Source organism: Neltuma alba, unplaced genomic scaffold, assembly GCF_004799145.2.
Source record: "Neltuma alba isolate B1F8T4 unplaced genomic scaffold, ASM479914v2 tig00005112_pilon, whole genome shotgun sequence".
Lineage (NCBI taxonomy): Eukaryota > Viridiplantae > Streptophyta > Magnoliopsida > Fabales > Fabaceae > Neltuma > Neltuma alba.
Genome location: NW_021633982.1, coordinates 12507 through 32952, shown reverse-complemented (window position 1 = coordinate 32952; position 20446 = coordinate 12507). Strand labels below are relative to the sequence as shown.

General features: G+C 34.7%; 2 protein-coding genes and 1 pseudogene across 2 annotated transcripts; all 3 read right to left on the bottom strand.

Annotated features, from left to right (window-relative positions):
* Positions 1–2553: 2553 nt before the first annotated feature.
* On the bottom strand, positions 2554–11570 carry LOC114746798 (MDIS1-interacting receptor like kinase 2-like; annotated as a pseudogene).
* Positions 11571–17601: 6031 nt separating this feature from the next.
* Positions 17602–18058, bottom strand: LOC114746797 (MDIS1-interacting receptor like kinase 2-like). The gene is made up of 2 exons (XM_028935076.1): positions 17887–18058; positions 17602–17789 (listed from the first exon to the last, which is right to left on the bottom strand). Exons 1-2 carry the CDS (start codon positions 18056–18058, stop codon positions 17602–17604), a joined length of 360 nt encoding a protein of 119 aa, XP_028790909.1.
* Positions 18059–18319: 261 nt separating this feature from the next.
* On the bottom strand, positions 18320–19702 carry LOC114746795 (MDIS1-interacting receptor like kinase 2-like). The gene is made up of 3 exons (XM_028935075.1): positions 19681–19702; positions 18825–19403; positions 18320–18711 (listed from the first exon to the last, which is right to left on the bottom strand). Exons 1-3 carry the CDS (start codon positions 19700–19702, stop codon positions 18320–18322), a joined length of 993 nt encoding a protein of 330 aa, XP_028790908.1.
* Positions 19703–20446: the final 744 nt, after the last annotated feature.

Sequence of the window (20446 nt, the reverse complement as noted above, 5' to 3'; positions counted from 1 at the left end):
CTCCTTCCCTCTCCACTCCCCTCTCTTCTCTTCTCCTCTTCTCTCTTTCACCTCCTTGCCCTGCATCAAAAGGGTTCCCAAATGGAGGCGAAGAGAAATCGAGCAGTAGAGGATTTAATGTAGTGGGCACAAATGGAGCAAAGGTTGCTGTAATAGAGAGCAAACGTGACATAGGAAGAGAAAGGAAGGGTAAAGTCAAGTCATTCCACCCGCATTTCGAAATCCTAATAAATTGGGTCTATGACTTAATTAAAGAAGGATAAAGTAGCATACAACACCCTATCTTCTAGATACACCTAACATCATAATTTTATTTATGATACATCCACAACCTCAATATTATTTTATGATTGAGGGTGTTTAGCACACAATAAACAAGATTATGATATTGAGAGTGCAAAAAAAAAAAAATAAAGGCGTTAGATGCACCATAAATAAGATTAGGATACTAGATACACATGAAAAATAAGATTAGGGTATTAGTGCTACTTCACCCAATTTGAAAAGGGTTAAGGTGAAATTTTAACAACAAAGTTTACCCTAAGGGACACTGGGCACCATAAAGTTTATTTGGGTGCAAAAATATACATGAAGTTGTCAAAAGGGAGCATCTGGCACCATGCCGTTAACGTTCGTCAGTTTACGGTTAGAGGGGCCCAGAAAGTCAGTTTTAAGGTGTATTTTTAACAACAAAGTTTGCATCAAGGGACATTGGGCACCATGAAATTTACTTGGGTGCAAAAATATACATGAACTTTGTAAAAAAAAAAATAACAAAATTCTTCAACTTCCATAAACGTCCATTAATTTTATTCTTTTGAGTCTCACCAAATGCTATATTTTCTCTCCATCAATTTTCACTTCCAAGTCAATCCATCTTTCTCTTATCATAGTCAACACGCATACTCTCTCTGTCATGTCGTTTTCTTAGCCTCCAAGCCTTTTGTATGTATTTAAGCAAAACACATCTTTCCCTTCTAGGATATAAGGTTTATTGCTTGCATCCAAATACTACTTCCAGTCCTTAATATAGGATGCAATGGACTAATTTGAGAAGATTAAAAATAAATAAATAAATTACTTTAAAATATTATATTTATTGTTTTTTCTTCAAATTAATTTTCTTGGCTTGTAAACTAATATATAATTTAATGATGCATATAAATATTTTAGAGAGATCATGTACTATATGCTATTGCGTCAAATAAATAAATAATATAATATTTAAAGTAATTTATTTATTTATTTTAATCTCATCAAATTAGTCCATTGGATCCTATATTAAGGACTGGAGGTAGTACTCGAGTGCAAGGAATGAACCTCATATCCTAGAAGGGAAAGATGTGTTTTGCTTAAATACATATAAAAAGCTTGGAGGCTCAGAAAACGACATAACAGAGAGAGTGTGCGTGTTGACTATAATGAGAGAAAGATGGATCGGCTTGGAAGTGAAAATTTATAGAGAGAAAATATAGCATTTGGTGAGATCGAAAAAAATAAAATTAATGGATGTTTATGGAAGTTGAAGAATTTTGTTATTTTTTTCCTTTTACAAAGTTCATGTATATTTTTACACCCAAGTAAATTTCATGGTGCCTAATGCCCCTTGATGCAAACTTTGTTGTTAAAAATGCACCTTAAAACTGACTTTCTGGGCCCCTCTAACGATAAACTGACGGATGTTAATGGTATGGTGCCAGATGCTCCCTTTTGACAACTTCATGTATATTTTTGCACCCAAATAAACTTTATGGTGCCCAGTACTCCTTAGGATAAACTTTGTTGTTAAAATTGCACTTTAACCCATTAGAAAATTATTGAATTTACCAACCTGATTTGGGATTTTATTAGTTCAATTGGCTTTAGATGTGAAATTTTCCCTTGTCAATTTCTTTGTCTTTCTAGGTGGAATACATTAGTTGTATTCCAAACAAGTGTTATTTGTTGATATATACACTCATTAGTTCATAAAAGATAACAGCGTTAAGAAAAAAGTGCCAACAGTTCCACACAAGAATTACACGACAATGCCACCAAACTAAATTCATAATTTTTAATGTCTTCAATTAGAACATTCAATTTGATGATAAATTTAAAACGAAATATTTATTTATATGAAAAAAAAGTATATGGTCCCTGGAAATAAAAAATCGAATGGACGAGGGATATAGTTAAAAAAATTGTGCATATAACAAATATATATTACAATAAAGATAAACGAAAGCATAGTGTAACAAAAGTGTGTATTACACAACAAAGCACCAAACAAAAATTTCATAATTTATAATATCTTCCACACTAAATACTACAATAAAGTAAACAAAAGCACAAGTAAACAACAAAGACGGCTGGTAAAAAAACAAAAAAAAACAAAGATGACGGGCACGAAATTTGAAAATTGATGCTATCTTGAGCGCTTGGTCCCTGTACATAAAAATAACATAAATTAGTGCATCATAAAGAATTGTGTAGAAGTTTATAAAAGAAATTGTGTAAAAACAAATATGCATAAAACATATATGCACAAGCCAACTAAGCTTACAAGAATGAGGTCTAATGCAAAGTCTCTGTTTCCATCATGTTGGCAATGGTTCTCATGGTCGGTCGAGCTTGAGGGTTGGTTTGTATGTAGGAAAGAGCTATTTGCCAAATCGAAGCCAATTTGTTAAAGTTTTGATGCTTCATTGATGACAAGCGAGGGTCCAAAATATGTGCCAAGCTGAGATGACCAATCCCATGGATTTGAATATGCGTTATAAAATCACCAGGATGCTCTCCCATAAGCAATTCAATGGCCAAAACACCAAAGCTATATACATCAACTTTCTCAATCACTGCCATTGTGTATGCAAGCTCTGCACAAAGTACATAACATAGAGTAAATAATGATTTGCAGAATAAAATAATTAAGAAGCATGTATATATGTATTTGTTTTAATCATATCGACTCACCTGGAGTAGCATAACCGTATGTGCCAGCAAAAGTCGTCCAAATTGATGAATCGGTTTTCAAGAACCTTGCCATGCCAAAGTCTGAGAGATGGACTTCGAGATTTGAAGACAATAAAACGTTATTGCTTGATATGTCTCTGTTAACAATGGCTGGCTTGCAATCATGATGCATATATGACAAAGCCTCTACTACCCCCTTGATAATACGAACCCTTTGTGACCAATCCAACTCTAATGCTTCTTTATCACTTCTAAGCATATCAGATAAGCTCCCTCTTTCGACGTACTCATAAATTAGAAATGTGTGCAACCCTTGTGAGTAGAATCCATACAATTTCACAATGTTTCGTTGGCGAGTTTCCATCATGGCCTTGATCTCATTCTCAAAAGCTTTTATATTCTCGACGTCTAAGCTATTTTCCTCACATGTGAACTTTTTTATTGCAAATACTTTATCCTCCCCTCGCAATATAAGCTTGTAGACTTTTCCAAATGCTCCTGCACCTATGCAGTATTTCTCATGAAAGTTCTCAGTCGCTTCAATTATGTCATCATACATGATTTTACCATCAAAGTGCCATATTGAGAATGGATTTTCCCTGTTGACTCTAGCTTTATGTTCTAAAGCTCTTAAGTTTCTCTTACCGCGAAAGACATGAATCAAAAGTAGCACAAACAAAACAATAAGTGCACTTGCTATAGAAGTAGCAACAACTATCACAACCTTCCTTTTGTTACCTCCTCCAATTGGTTTTGTAGTTGTGACAATGCATGGTGGCAAACCTTGGATCCTCCCGCATAAGTTTTTGTTGTGACTCAAATCCACTAGATTAGAAGAATTGAAAATTGCACTCTCGTGTATAGGACCCTCCAAGTTATTGTAAGAGAGATTGAGGACTGACAAGCTTTGCATTTCTGTTAGGGAATTAGGGATAGGACCTGACATATTATTGTGAGACATATTCAAGCTTATCAAGCTTTTGAGTTTACTAAGATCCACGGGGATTTCACCAGAAAGTGAGTTAAAACTCAAGTCCAAAAAAACTTGTAAGAATTCAAGATTTCCCATTTGGTATGGGACCTTGCCAACGAAGTCATTATTGCTCAAATTTAAACGCAACAAGTTTGTGCAATCACCAATCTAGGATGGGACTTGTCCACTAAGCATGTTTGATGACAAGTCTAAAGTTTGCAAATTTGATAGCTTCCCAATGCCAGTCGGTAGGAAACCTGACAGTTTGTTGCTGCTCAAAGATAAAGCAGACATCCTACGAAAATTCCTTATTTGGGGAGGAATCTCTCCATATATTCGGTTGGAAGATAGATCAAGTTCTTCTAATTGGTCCAACTGAAAAATCTCTCTTGGTATAGTGCCACTGCTTGAGTTTCCAGCCATTAGAAGAGATTGCAGGCTCTTACAGGCACTCCATTGTGCAGAAAGTTTCCCTTGTACCTTATTGTAACTGATGTCAATGTATGTAAGATTGGGATACACTCCAAAATCTTGATCTGCGTAACCTGTCAGTTGGTTATGTTGAAGTCGAACTCTAAATAAGGATGGGCAATTTTTTAGGCTCATGGGGATAGGACCGGTGAAACTATTGTAGGCAGCACTGAAATTAACTAGCTTTCCACCTTTGCAAACTTGTGGTGGCAACTCTCCAGAGAAGTTGTTTTCAGCAAGATGTAATACAGTTAAAGAAGAGAGATTTCCGAATTCTTGGGGAATAGAACCGTATAATTTATTTATGTGGAAGCGCACATCAGACAGATTAGTCAATCTACCAAAACTTGGGGGGATCATGCCTGAGAGTTGGTTTTCAGGCATCCTAAGAACACTTAAATGTGTACAGTTTCCGAGAGATGAAGGAATAGTTCCAAAGAAGCTATTCCCGTCTAGAGCCAACACAGTTAAATTTCTTATGTTCCCTATTTCGTTGGGAATTCTACCACCAAGCTTGGTGTCTTGAAAGAGAAGATTTCTAATCCCAATCAATCCAATCTTGGGTTGATAAGAACCATCTGGAAAAAGACGTGGGTCTAATATTCCAGTTATGGGGTTTCGGGAAAAATCAAGTTCATAAACTTGAGTCAAATTTGCAAGAGAAAGAGGTAAAGTGCCATTGAGGAGATTAGTATTAAGATCAAGGAATTGTAGTTTAGTGAGGACCCTAATGTTTTCTGGTATGCTGCCGGTGAGGTTGTTTGAGTTGAGATCAAGACGAAGAAGATTCGGAAATGCAGACAAGTTCAAGTTTTGAAGGGTACCTTCAAGGCCTGCGTGTGCCAAGTTTATTCCGATGACACTTCCTGTAGAATTATCACAAGTTATTCCACGCCATGAACATGGGCTTTGAACGTTGTTGAAAGGTGGAAGGACCCATGAATCCAATATTGGTTGTTGTGGGAGACTGTGCTTCCATTTGATCAGAGCTTCAGTTTCAGAAAGTCCTGCACTGAACTTGCCTGGCGACCAAAAAAGCGAGACTGAATATTTTGGCTATGAAAATCTGTTATATATGAAATGGGTTTATTAGTTTTACATTATGATTGGCTTGTGTTGTTTATTTTACATTTTTTATGTGGTTGAACTGTGGATTGGTGTTGATTGGTGGGTATTGGATGTGAGAAAACCTTAATTCCTTCTTATATACTGTATTAGAAACATGTTTAAATGTTTGGAGTTGACTAGTTGTGAAGTTTTTAAATTTTTGTATAATTTTTTGATATTTATTTCGAATTTTTGGTAATTTTCTTGTAATAAATATAAGAATTTAGTAATAAATAATCTGTTTGTTATTTTGTGTTTTTTTTTTCTTCGTTATGAATTTTGATTGATAGTAAAGTGTTTAAATAATCTGTAGAACAATGGATCGTAGTTGGATGAAAGCTAAGAGAATTAGCAAAGAATATGAGGATGGGGTTGAAAAGTTTCTTGAGTTTGCTCCGAGAAATGCCCCTAGTAAAAGAGATGGATTGTACTATTGTCCTTATGTCAAATGTTTAAACAATAGTTGAGGGAGTATTTCTGAGATAAAAGAGCATCTTATCTGTGATGGGATAAATTTGAGGTATACAAACTGGATATGACATGGAGAAATTAGAAAGACTACACTGTCTGCAAATGAGAAGGTTGTGAATGAAGACTTTGGTGATAGAATTTCGGATATGTTTCGTGATATAAGGTCTGAATCCTCTACACAGTTTTCTTCCACCTTTGAAACTTTGTGTAGTGATGTAGAGACACCTTTATACCCGGGGTGCAAAGATGATTACACAAGATTGACAACCGTATTGAAACTAATGAATTTGAAGGCAAGAAATGGTTGGACCGATGCTAGTTTTACGGAATTGCTTGAATTGCTGAGTAATATTCTTCCCAAAGGGAATTCACTTCTGAAACGAATGTATGAGGCAAAAAAGATTTTGTGTCCGATGGGTTTGGAATATGAGAAGATACATGCGTGTCCTAATGACTGCATATTATTCAGAAATGATTATGAAGGGTTGAATAAGTGCCCTAAATGTGGGACTTCAAGATACAAAATGAAGAAAGATGATGGTGATTATAATGAGATGACCAAAGGTTCTCCTTCAAAGGTTCTGTGGTATCTTCCAATAATACCACGATTTAAGTGTCTATTTGCTAATGCCACAGATGCAAAGAACTTGAGATGGCATTTCGATGAGAAAATATGTGATGGAAAGCTTCATCACCCAGCAGATTCTCCTCAATGGAAAACAATAGATCAAAAATTTTCTCAATTTGGTGACGAGCCAAGAAAACAATAATATAATGTTTTATATTAACTTGATATTTTTTATTCTTACATTTATTAATTCGTTGTTCTTTAAACAAGAAATGGACGGATCCGGTCAACAGGGTTCTGGTAACGACAACTCTTTTACTAACCGGAGAAAGGGTAGAGAGCCAACCCATATGAGGCATTTAGCTTTACGTGATGAGAGCACACAGCCTATGAGGATTACAGTGGAGTTTGATGATAATCTGAAGCCTATAGGAAAGGATGGGGCTCAATTTACTAGTTATGTGGGTTATCTCGCACGCAGTAAGATTAGCATTGACATTCCTAGCTGGAAGAAGGTGGACAAAGATTTGAAGAAAAACCTTTGGGAGGATATATTGGTATATTGTGCATTGTTTTCTCTACTTGTTTCAATTATAGTTGCTTATTTACTTTATAACTCTATGCTATTATTGTATTGCAGCTGACATTTGATATTCCTGCTACTAAGTAAATGAGAGACCGTCTGTTAAAGCAAATTGATGAATGGTGGAGGGATTTTAAGTCCACGCTTACAAAACATTATATTAATGGAAAAAGAAAGGGTGAGCATCCTAAGGAATGATATTCATTTATTAGTGAAGAGGCATGGGAGAATTTTGTGAAGCAACATGAAGAACCTGCATTTCATGTTTGGTTTCTTCAAACTTAATTTTTAATTAGGTCATATTTTATTTAACTAAACTAATTTTGTCAATTTGGTTTCATTGTCATAGGCATTGAGTCAGAAGAACAAACAAATATCTGAGCAGAATGTATACCCACATACCATGTCTCGTGCAGGGTATGATGGGTTGGAAAGAAGTATGATAGAGGAACGACTGAAGAATACATAGATGGCTGCTGCTTCAGATCCTACTGGCTACATGCCACCTATTGAGCGTCCTTCTCACCAAGAAAAATGGAAGGCGGCGAGGATTAAAAAGGGTCAATACATTACTCCACAGTCTGCTGCTGTTGCTGAGAGGATTGTAAGTAATATTTAAGAATTACGCTTCATTAATTGTTTTTTTCAATTATCTTAAATTGAATTTGTTGCTTTAATGATATAGGATACACTTGAGGAGCAATTATCTCAAGGTACATTCATCCCTCAAGGACGGATGGATATCTTGGCCACTGCTATTGGAAAGGCTGACCATCCCGAAAGAGTCCAAGGACCCCTAAAGGGATTGGTATTAAAGAATTTTTTGGCTCTGCTTCACGAAGAAGCACTAGATCATCCTCTGCTAACATGGTATATAAAGAGGAGCTCGACCAACAACTACAGGAAGAAACAGAGAGAGTTCGAGCTGAACTAAGTCAACAACACATGGCAGAGATGCAAAAGATACGTGACGAATTCGATGCCAAGTTTCAATAGACTCTGATGATGATGAGTACGAGTGGATTCCAGATGCCCCGAGTATCTGAACCTTCCCAGGTAATAATCACACATCTTTTTAAATCTTCTAAAGATTCATTTGATCCATTTAAACTTATTTAATATTTCTTAACTAATTTCATATTATGTTTCAGGGTTCACCTGTGATAAAAAGCGGAAAGGGCAGTAATAATCAGACACAACCACTGACAGTGTTTGACCCTGACCCTAGCCCTGACCCTGTCGAAGACAATGGGATGCCGTGTTCTCTCTATGTGGATTATGAAAATTCACCTGTTCATGTTGCTAGTGGTCGAGCATTCATGGGCACAACGATTCACGGCAACAAAATTCCGAGCAATCAAGCAAGGGTGACAGTGGAGAGGATTGTTCGTGGTCAAGGGGTACACCAGTGCCCAATCCTATTGATGAGGTTCGACTCTTGGCCCAAGCTAAAGGACATTTCATTTTGTGGCCAAAGAGACTTATTGCAAAGCCAATGGTGAAGAAGGCGGTAGCAAAGAAGGCCACAACGAGCGCATCATCTAATCCTGTACTCTTGCCTCTTCCTAGTGATGTTGCGCTTATGTATTCCAATTTGGAGGTTCTTCATTCCATAGTGCCAAACATGGATAAGCCTGTGACTTTCAAGATGCCGTTGGGGGTTGTGGGCTCAGATATAACATACGACTTCACCATTGACAAGAGGGACCTCGTTAAGTTCCTCAACTTTGAGGAGCTTGATATAGCTTTTATGCAACTCGCTATTTTGTAAGTTACAATATCATTTTCTTATTACATATTATACTTCATGCATGTCCTAATGTTTTTTACTTGAACAACAGGCACTTTAATCAAATCTGTTGAAACGGAGGACTTGAAGGAACATATGGCTTTATGTGTCCTCAAAGGGTGCAGAAAGAATTTAATACTGTGGAAGCAAGGTCAATCTACATTATGACCACAATGACTTAGACCAGAAAGCTAATATATTTTGCACCTTACGTGGAAGGGTAAGTGTATTATTGTATTTGAGATATACAAGCTGTATGTGTCGGGTTATAATTAACATGGTTTGCCTTTTGCAATTATCATTGGACTCTAATTGTTTGTGTCCCTTTTGACAACAAAGTTTACTGGTTCGATTCACTCTGTGGAAGTCCATCCGAAGAAACCAAAGATGTCATCGACATGTTAGTTTTTATTTATATATTTATTACTTGTGAAGTTTATACAAGCATGCTCTAATATCATTTTCTCTTATAATGTTGATAGGGCTTTTCATACTTTTAATGTTGTGGCGATTAAACAAAATAGACAAGCACCAACATGGATTCTTCCAAAGGTATATGTTGTTTTGAACTAACTTTTAAACATTTTTGGATGAATTAAAGTTAATGTTTATAATCAATAACGTCTAATATTTAAATTTTATATCTTATTTTTTTAGTACCGTTGTCAACAAGGACATGTTGAGTGTGGATATTATGTCATTCGCTACATGAATGACATAATTGAGACAGGAACGATTAAGAAATTAGACGAGGTAAAGATAAGTTATGTTGCATGATGTTCTTCAATTCATTTCATATTTTTGACTAAGTTTACTATGTTATTTTTGCTTAACAGATATTTCAAAATACTACGCCATATCTCATGGATGACATCAACTTGATGAGGGACACTTTGTCAACAACATTGATAGAAAAAATTGAAATTTAGCTTTCAAATAGATAGGTTATTTCTCGAAAAATTCATTGTTAGATGTTTTCTCTCAGTTCCCTCTTATATGTACATGTTCATGATTTCCATTATATAGAGAAGTAGTTACTTCTATTTCAGAATTGTTGGACCTAGCCAATACGTGTTCCTTGGTCTTAATTAACCACCTAGTTCTATTATATTGGCCGGTTCCCTATTTTTGAATTGTGTAAAAGAAATTTCAATGTTGTATATATATCAACTAGCTAAATTGATCTTGTTCTGCATGATCTGCACTGCCTACATTTATTTGGAACTATAAACTATAGGGTGGTAAAAATGAAAATCAAGCAGAATTTTAAAAAAAAATTTATTTTTAACAGCGGTTATATATATAACCACCGTTCAAAGCATATTCCACGGCGGTTTATCTATTTTAACCGCTGTGGAAAATCAATTTTCCACGGCGGTTTTCTATATAACCGCCGTGGAAAATCGCTTTTCCACGGCAATTTTGAACTGCCGTGTTTTCTTTACCTTTCAATGTCGCCTTTATCAACTTCGCCTTCAAAACCGCCGTGAAAAGCCTTTTTTCTGGTAGTGAATCTTGTAAAATGACAACATTGTCCTTACTCTCGGTGACCACTTTCATATAGCTATTGACTACTCTAGTTTAACTATTGACTATTTTTATTTTCAAAGTTCCGGTGATTACTTTTATCTTGTGTTTGATGTAAAATGTGTTTTTAACATCATTTTCTATGTCAATCGGTGTTAACTTTTTGCCCTAGTTATAGATAAGACCCTCTCGCCTTCATTTTCACAGTCCCATAATACAAAGACACGTGTTCTCAGAAAGAAATATGGAGATGGCATAGAGTGCTCAAATCATCTTTCGTTACTTGCTGTTATCATCATCATCTGTTGCCTCCATCACCCTATTCTCACCTTAGGTAATATCATCGCTATTTTATTTCTTCCCTAGGCTATTTACCTAAACCCTAATGCTAGTCTCTTTCTGTTTGAGATTAGCTTTGAATATGTTCATTAAAGGTTACAAGCTATCTGAGGCTTGAGGCATCGTTGTCATATTGGGTCTATTAAACAGGATAAGAAACTCTGCCAAGTATTTAGTCATTCAAGTATAATCAGATCCAAGTTGTATTACCTTGAATCACCAAGTACTTGTCAGGGATCTAACTCATTCTTGCAAAGGGAACTAGCCTTCATTTTCTTTCTCCCTGTCAACTACTAGTAACTCATCTTGCTTTATTTTCTTTCTTCCTAGTGAACTATTTTTCTAAATCCTATACTAGTTAGTTGCTAACTGCTAGGCTTTGTGGTTTTACAGTTTCTTTTGTTTAGCAAAAAAATATTTAGTCATTAGAAGAACTAACTAGTATAAGAAAATTAAATAAAAAAAGGTCAATTTCTTAGACCACCAATGGACCTCTTTTTATTTAAATTTTCAATGCTTACCACAACAAAAAAACATGCTATTAGTGACAAAGTTATTTATTTAGCGACGGAATTTGTTTTGTCGTTTATTCCTTCATCACTAATTGGATTAGCGACAAAAAATTCCATCGCTAATTATTGACAAAAATTTCCATCACGGATTTTTCTGTTACTAATTTGTTGCTAACCCAATTTTTGAAAAACAAATTAAAATGTCATGTGGCGCCTCTACCAGTTGCCATGTCATCAACTCTGCCTGCTACGTGTGCCGCCACGTGTTGCCACCACATAATTCCTTTTCAAAGTGACTTCTTCATGGCTCAAACTTGGGGACCTGCTCTGCGCGTGTATGCGGCTTTACCAATTGAGCTGCAATTAATCTGTTGACTTATTATGCAAAATTAAATATCTATATATATAATATTCTTTTACACAAATAATTATATATACATATATATTATTCAAAACTAAAAAAACTATATGATAATTTTAATCATAACTATTTTAATGACAAAATAATTTTTAAAGAGTTGTTTTACTATTTGTGTTATAATGTTTTATTTTTAAAAAAATATTTTTAATATAATTTTAATTTCCAATGACACAAATTTTGAATTTTAAATCATAAATAAATTTTTCAGAAATAATTTTTTAAATTTATTTTTTAACTAACATTGATAAGATATCCAATTTAATTATATATGTATTATATTAAATTATATTATATTATCTATATATGTGTTATACATTTGATGAAAACCATTTATGATTAGTTAAAAAATCTAGTTGTTCAAAAAATAGCTGCTACAATAAAATCTGATAAATTATTCTATATAAAAAAGTAAATGCTTTGAATAGATTATGATAAACAATATTCTCCTACATATATATGTATCCTATGTAATTTATTTTCTTAAAATTCTTTATATATACCATTTGTTTTTGTATAGAAAACCAAAATCAATCTATATTATGAGCATTAATTATATCATGATCAAAATTTTATTGTTTAATGATTGAAATTTAAAATTCACTTTAATATTAGTTTGTGTTCATATAAATTCATTTTTTGGTTTTTAATTTCTATCATATATTATATTTTTCAATATATTGTACATATCATAAAATTATTTCTTTCTTATATCAGTTTGTACAAGAAAGTTGTTAATATTCTTATTATATTTTTTAATTAGAAATATATTTAAATCATTATATTCATAATTATGTTATTATATAAATTGTTGTAAGATTATAATATAAAATAATCAAATTTAAAATTAGTGACAGACTAACGACGGAATTGTGACGGAATAGAATTAGTGACGAAATTAGTGACGGAAACTTTTGTGACAAACAATTTAGTGACGAAAATTTCTGACGGAAAAAATTTCATCGCTAATTCCATCGCTAAATATTTACTGATGGATTTTTTGACGAATTAGCGACGGAATTTAGTGACGGATAGAAATTCCATCACTAATACGTTGCTAATCCGTTGCTAAATTTAGTGATAGAATTTTCATTGATAATCCGTCAGAAATTAGCAACAGAATAATTTTCCGTCGCTAATTCTGTCAGTAATTAGCTGTTTTTTTGTAGTGTACACCGGTTGGTACAATAGTCATTGTTAAAATCATAGTTTTCTACACATGTTTCCAAATCGGTGTAAAAAGTCCAAACTTTTAACACCATCTGTTTCTACACCGGTTGTCCTTTTCAGTGTCAAATGCCCATTCTAACCAGTGTAAAAAGACCTTCTTTTTCTAGTACTGGGAATTGCACATAATTTGGATTAAGAGCGTTTGCATGGAATTAAGTTTAATCTAGGGCTAAAATTGTTATAATTAGTTATTAATTGTATTTAATTAATTTCTCATACAATTAATCCTGCAAAGTGTTGATTTTCATTGCAAAACACTTGAAAATTGGAGCCACCTACAAAGACTAAGGGATTACACAACATAAGAACCAAGAAATTGCCCTCTATATCATTTGGCATGGCAAACTGATAGCCATTTGCCGTGGGTTTACTATGGTGAAAGAGTCATATCAGCAAAACCAGATTCGGATCTAGAGTGTAAAAATAGAGCACCTACTTACTTGATCTGACCCAGTTCAACCCCTTGAGCCTCCAGAAACCCTATTTTCAAATCATCACTCCATTATCTCATAGCACACAGCTCTCTTCACCCCCCTTCTCATCCCTCCATCTCCATCTTCTTTCTTCATCATTTTCTTCACTTTTCCTTTATTCCTTTTTATTTTCCTCCAACTATTGGTTAATGTTGAATTTTGTACTTCAATATATGTTGTTACATATATGTTTCATTGTAACTCTATTAGTTTTCTCTTATCTTGCATGGTTATATTTTGATATTGAGTTGATTTTGGGTTACATTGGGTCAATTACATTAATCGTTATCAAATTGCACATTGTGAGAGTTTAACAATGTTTTCATTAACAAGATTCATTGATTTAAATATTGGACTCAATTGGTCATTAAGGTTGTTCTTCAAGAAAGCCTGATGATTTTCACATGACTCTTATTATCTTAAGTAAATTATGATTGCCATAAAAAAAATGTTTTCAAGAAGTTTCCCGTCATTCATTTCCATTCCATCCTCACTTTATCTAAAAAACTAAAAATATAATAGCTTAGGTTCATTCTTATAGCACTCACTTAGTTTTAAATCAAATTGATGTCCAAAACTAAAACTCGATTTTATTGCACTTTATGGCACTCAGCTTAAGTAATAAATAAAGGTTCATCAAAGTGAGGTGACCGAAAGTTGTGCTATATTGCATTCAGTGGTTTTGTTGTTGATTGAGAACCTTAAAGCACAGTACGACAAGGCTTCATCATCCAGTGTCTTTTTAAAGAATTTTCCCATTTCAATTCCATTTTTCTTCTTTTATTTTATTTCTTAGACCATATGAAATATGAAAATTTCTCCTCTCATAAAGCTGATAAGGAACACCCTAGCCTCCCAAAAATGGGCTTGATCTTAGTCCAATGACATTTTTCGGGCTCAAAATAATGAATTCACAATTCTACCCTTACTTTTTTGAATTAAGTCACATGACAAATTTTAAAAATTATTTCTCATAACTTTATAAGAATTTTCCTTCTTTGTTTTTCATTTCTATATAAACCTCATAAGGTAGCTTCCCGAAAGCTTGCAGGTTAAAAATTAATTTCTAACTATTTTTCTTTAAATTGTTTAAAATAATAGGTCTTTAACGACCAAAAATTAGCTTCAAACTTATTTATACCAAATTTGGAAAATTAAACCTCTTCATAAACCTTCTATATCCCCAAAATACTGATTGATAAGCCCCCCCTCCAAAAAAAAATTTTTGGGATCTCTAGCTACGTAATTTGGTGAGATTCTCCAGCTTGTTGATGACAGGATCTTTCTTTCTTTCTTTTTTCCTTTTCTTACGTTGGGATAAAATTAATATAAAATAGTTTTGAAGCAATTTCTGTGTTGGCAAGTAGTTCAAACTTTCAGCGCAAGAAGGTGCATTTTCGTAGTTTTAGAATGGGGCTTCGAGATTAGTTTATGGTTGAAGGGATATTGCAAATCGGCAAAGCTTGTTCAACTCATGCTCAAATGGTCGCAACCATTGTATAGCAGGGATAACTCCCTAATTTTAGGATTTTATCAATGCACTTTGAGTAAATTTGAAGAGTTAATTTGAAGAATTAATTTTGAGAACTAATCAACGACAAGTATGCAGCTATGTGTGCACTAAGCAATGACAGGATGAGCATCTCTACCCCTATCGATATACATATGACCGTCATCAATACAAGTATGCTGACTAGTAAAAATATGAGGAAGCAAAGTGTTTTCAAGACGACAACCCCAGCTTCTGTCCAGGTGTAGTTGGAAAAGACTATAAGGTGTTGAGAAGCGTCACAAAGCTGAAAAAGAACATGATGCTTTTTCAGATGTCTCAAAGCTATTAAACAACGTTGGAAGAAGCGTTGTGAGAAGGATGAGGAACACAGTAGAGTAAAAGCTGAATGTTGTGATAAGGAATGTGCTTGAATACAAGAAAATATAATGAACATTTTCCAAAAGTTAAAAGAGTCCTTCGATGAAAGGATGAATCAAGCAATCTGAAAAAGCAATTCTAGAGGGGTTGAAGATCATTGTTCAAATTCAGAAGCTGACGTTGTAACAACAATTGCGGCAGTTCCCCTAACTCTTATTGGGCTTAGACATGGCATTGAGATGGCAACAGCAACACCTGTGCTCCATAGGCTCCAATGGAGACTCCTATAGTTAATATTAATGATAATAATAATCCTGTTGACCTCAGTGGTGAAGAGTTTCAACTTGGTGATCATGTTAATCATTCAACATCAATGAAGGTAACATTGTCCCTGCTTGAAATTAGTAAGGTTCAAGTTCATTGGACTAAAAACCCACCTCTTCAGTTTACTATACCACCCAAGGTCACATCATTGCTGAACTAGTCACTCTAACAATATCTTGGCTGCTGGAAAGGGTTTTTGGATACTTTCCAAGATTTGAATAGTCATTTTTGCCAAGGTTTTTCTCTTTTGGTATCTTATATGTTTGAAGGAATTTCCAAATGAAGTCATCTCACACCTTCTCTCTTAGGATTTGTGCCTCAATTTTCACTTGTCAGGAGCTGAGTACTTCAAGTGGGGAAGAAATGATGAAATATGAGATAAGGAACAATTAGGATTTAATCAGATTAATTATGGTATCTGCTAGGGGTCTTAATAAAGATATTTATCCATTAAAATTATGTTTTATTACATTAATTGTCTTTTAATATTTTGCAATTATCTTTAATAATGGGTGAGATATGATATAGGACTTTATTATCATATTATATTTCTAGAAGTCTTATACAAAGGGCTAGGATTTTCAGTTGAAATCAGCTTTAATGATTGAATAAGAATTGATATTTCATGACCTTCTCTCCTCTTGTCTCTCCTTCCCTTTCCACTCCCCTCTCTTCTCTTCTCCCCTTCTCTCTTTCACCTCCTTGCCCTGCATCAAAAGGGTTCCCAAATTGAGGCGAAGAGAAATCGAGCAGTAGAAGATTTAATGTAGTGGGCACAAATGGAGCTAAGGTTGCTGTAATAGAGAGCAAACGTGATATAGGAAGAGAAAGGAAGGGTAAAGTCAAGTCATTCCACCCGCATTTCGAAATCCTAATAAATTGGGTCTATGACTTAATTAAAGAAGGATAAAGTAGCATGCAACACCCTATCTTCCAGATACACCTAACGTCATAATTTTATTTATGATACATCCACAACCTCAATATTATTTTTTTAGTTACATCCAATACCTCAATATTATTTTATGATTGAGGGTGTTTAGCACACAATAAACAAGATTATGATATTGAGAGTGCAAAAAAAAAAGGCTACTTTACCCAATAAGAAAATTAGGGTATTAGTGCTACTTTACCCAATTAGAAAATTATTGAATTTACCAACCTGATTTGGGATTTTATTAGTTCAATTGGCTTTAGATGTGACATTTTCCCTTGTCAATTTCTTTGTTTTTCTAGGTGGAATACATTAGTAGTATTCCAAACAAGTGTGATTTGTTGATATATACACTCATTAGTTCATAAAAGATAACAGCGTTAAGAAAAAAGTACCAACAGTTCCACACACGAATTACACAACAATGCCACCAAACTAAATTCACAATTTTTAATGTCTTCAATTAGAACATTCAATTTGATGATAAATTTAAAATGAAATATTTATTTATATGAAAAAAATAAATGGTCCCTGGAAATAAAAAATCGAATGGACGGGGGATATAGTTAAAAAAAAATTGTGCATATAACAAATATATATTACAATAAAGATAAACGAAAGCATAGTGTAACAAAAGTGTGTATTACAAACAAAGCACCAAACAAAAATTTCATAATTTATAATATCTTCCACACTAAATACTACAATAAAGTAAACAAAAGCACAAGTAAACAACAAAGACGACTGGTAAAAAAACAAAAAAAACAAAGACGACCGGCACAAAATTCGAAAATTGATGCTATCTTGAGCGCCTGGTTCCTGTACATAAAAATAACATGAATTAGTGCATCATAAAGAATTGTGTAAAAGTCTATAAAAGAAATTGTGTAAAAACAAATATGCATAAAACATATATGCACAAGCCAAGTAAGCATACGAGAATGAGGTCTAATGCAAAGTCTCTGTTTCCATAATGTCGGCAATGGTTCTCATGGTCGGTCGAGATTGAGGGTTGGTTTGTATGCAGGAAAGAGCTATTTGCCAAATCAAAGCCAATTTGTTAAAGTTTTGATGCTTCATTGATGACAAGCGAGGGTCCAAAATATGTGCCAAGCTGATATGACCAATCCCATGGATTTGTATGTGATATAAAATCACCAGGATGCTCTCCCATAAGCAACTCAATGGCCAAAACAACAAAGCTATATACATCAACTTTCTCAGTCACTGCCATTGTGTATGCAAGCTCTGCACAAAGTACACAACACAGAGTAAATAATGATTTGCAGAATAAAATAATTAAGAAGCATGTATATATGTATTTGTTTTAATCATATCGACTCACCTGCAGCAGCATAACCGTATGTGCCAGTAAAAGTCGTCCAAATTGATGAATCGGTTTTTAAGAACCTTGCCGTGCCAAAGTCTGAGAGATGGACTTCGAGATTTGAAGACAATAAAACGTTATTGCTTGATATGTCTCTGTGAACAATGACTGGCTTGCAATCATGATGCATATATGACAAAGCCTCTACTACCCCCTTGATAATACGAACCCTTTGTGACCAACCCAACTCTAATGCTTCTTTATCATTTCTACGCATATCAGATAAGCTCCCTCTTTTGACGTACTCATAAATTAGAAATGTGTGCAACCCTTGTGAGCAGAATCCATACAACTTCACAATGTTTCGGTGGTGAGTTTCCATCATGGCCTTGATCTCATTCTCAAAAGCTTTTATATTCTCGACGTCTAAGCTATTTTCCTCACATGTGAACTATTTTATAGCAAATACTTTATCCTCCCCTCGCAATATCAGCTTGTAGACTTTTCCAAATGCTCCTGCACCTATGCAGTATTTCTCATGAAAGTTCTCAGGTGCTTCAATTATGTCATCATACATGATTTTGCCATCAAAGTGCCATATTGAGAATGGATTTTCCCTGCTGACTGTAGCTTTATGTTGTAAAGCTCTTAAGTTTCTCTTACCGCGAATGACAAGAATCAAAAGTAGCACAAACAAAACAAACAGTGCACTTGCTATAGAAGTAGCAACAACTATCACAACCTTCCTTTTGTTACCTCCTCCAATTGGTTTTATAGTTGTGACAATGCATGGTTGCAAACCTTGGATCCTCCCACATATGCTTTTTTTGTGACTCAAATCCACTAGATTAGAAGAATTGAAAATTGCAATATCATGTATTAGGACCCTCCAAATTATTGTGAGAGATTGAGGACTGACAAGCTTTGCATTTCTGTGAGGGAATTAGGGATAGGACCTGACATATTATTGTGAGACATATTCAAGCTTATCAAGCTTTTGAGTTTACAAAGATCCGCAGGGATTTCACCAGAAAGTGAGTTAAAACTCAACTCCCAAAAAACTTGTAAGAATTCAAGATTTCCCATTTGGTATAGGACTTTGCCAACGAAGTCATTATTGCTCAAATTTAAACACAACAAGGTTGTGCAATCACCTATCTGGGATGGGACTTGTCCTCTAAGCATGTTTGATGACAAGTCTAAAGTTTGCAAATTTGACAGCTTCCAAATGCCAGTCAGTAGGAAACCTGATAGTTTGTTGCTGCTCAAAGATAAAGCAGACATCCTACGAAAATTCCTTATTTGGGGAGGAATCTCTCCATATATTTGGTTGGAAGATAGATCAAGTTCTTCTAATTGGTCCAACTGAAAAATCTCTTTTGGTATAGTGCCACTGATTGAGTTTCCAGCCATTAGAAGAGATTGCAGGCTCTTACAGGCACTCCATTGTGCAAAAAGTTTCCCTTGTACCTTATTGTAACTGATGTCAATGTAAGTAAGATTCGGATACACTCCAAAATCTTGATCTGCGTAACCTGTCAGTTGAAGTCAAACTCTAAATAAGGATGGCAATTTTTTAGGCTCATGGGGATTAGACCAGTGAAACTATTGTAGGCGGCACTGAAATTGACTAGCTTTCCACCTTTGCAAACTTGTGGTGGCAACTCTCCAGAGAAGTTGTTTTCAGCAAGATGCAATACAGTTAAAGAAGAGAGATTTTCAAATTCTTGGGGAACAGAACCGTATAATTTATTTATGTGGAAGCGCACATCAGACAGATTAGTCAATCTACCAAAACTTGGGGGGTCATGCCTGAGAGTTGGTTTTCAGGCATCCTAAGAACACTTAAATGTGTACAGTTCCGAGAGATGAAGGAATAGGCCCAAAGAAGCCATTCCCGTCTAGAGCCAACACAGTTAAATTTCTTATGTTCCCTATTTCGTTAGGAATTCTACCACCAAGCTTGGTGTCTTGAAAGAGAAGATTTCTAATCCCAATCAATCCAATCTTGGGTTGATCAGAACCATCTGGAAAAAGATGTGGGTCTAATATTCCAGTTATGGGGTTTCGGGAAAAATCAAGTTCATAAACTTGAGTCAAATTTACAAGAGAAAGAGGTAAAGTGCCATTGAGGAGATTAGTATTAAGATCAAGGAATTGTAGTTTAGTGAGGACCCCAATGTTTTCTGGTATGCTGCCGGTGAGGTTGTTTGAGTTGAGATCAAGACGAAGAAGATTCGGAAATGCGGGCAGGTTCAAGTTTTGAAGGGTACCTTCAAGGCCTGCGTGTGCCAAGTTTATTCCGATGACACTTCCTATAGAATTATCACAAGTTATTCCACGCCATGAACATGGGCTTTGAACATTGTTGAAAGGTGGAAGGACCCATGAATCCAATACTGGTTGCTGTGGGAGAATGTGTTTCCATTTGATCAGAGCTTCAGTTTCAGAAAGTCCTGCACTGAACTTGCATGGCGACCAAAAAAGCGAGAAGACAAGATTAAATGCAAGGAAGATACAAAGTTCATGCTGAGCCATTGTTTAGAATGCGTTTTTGTGCAAAGCGGATTTCGTTTCT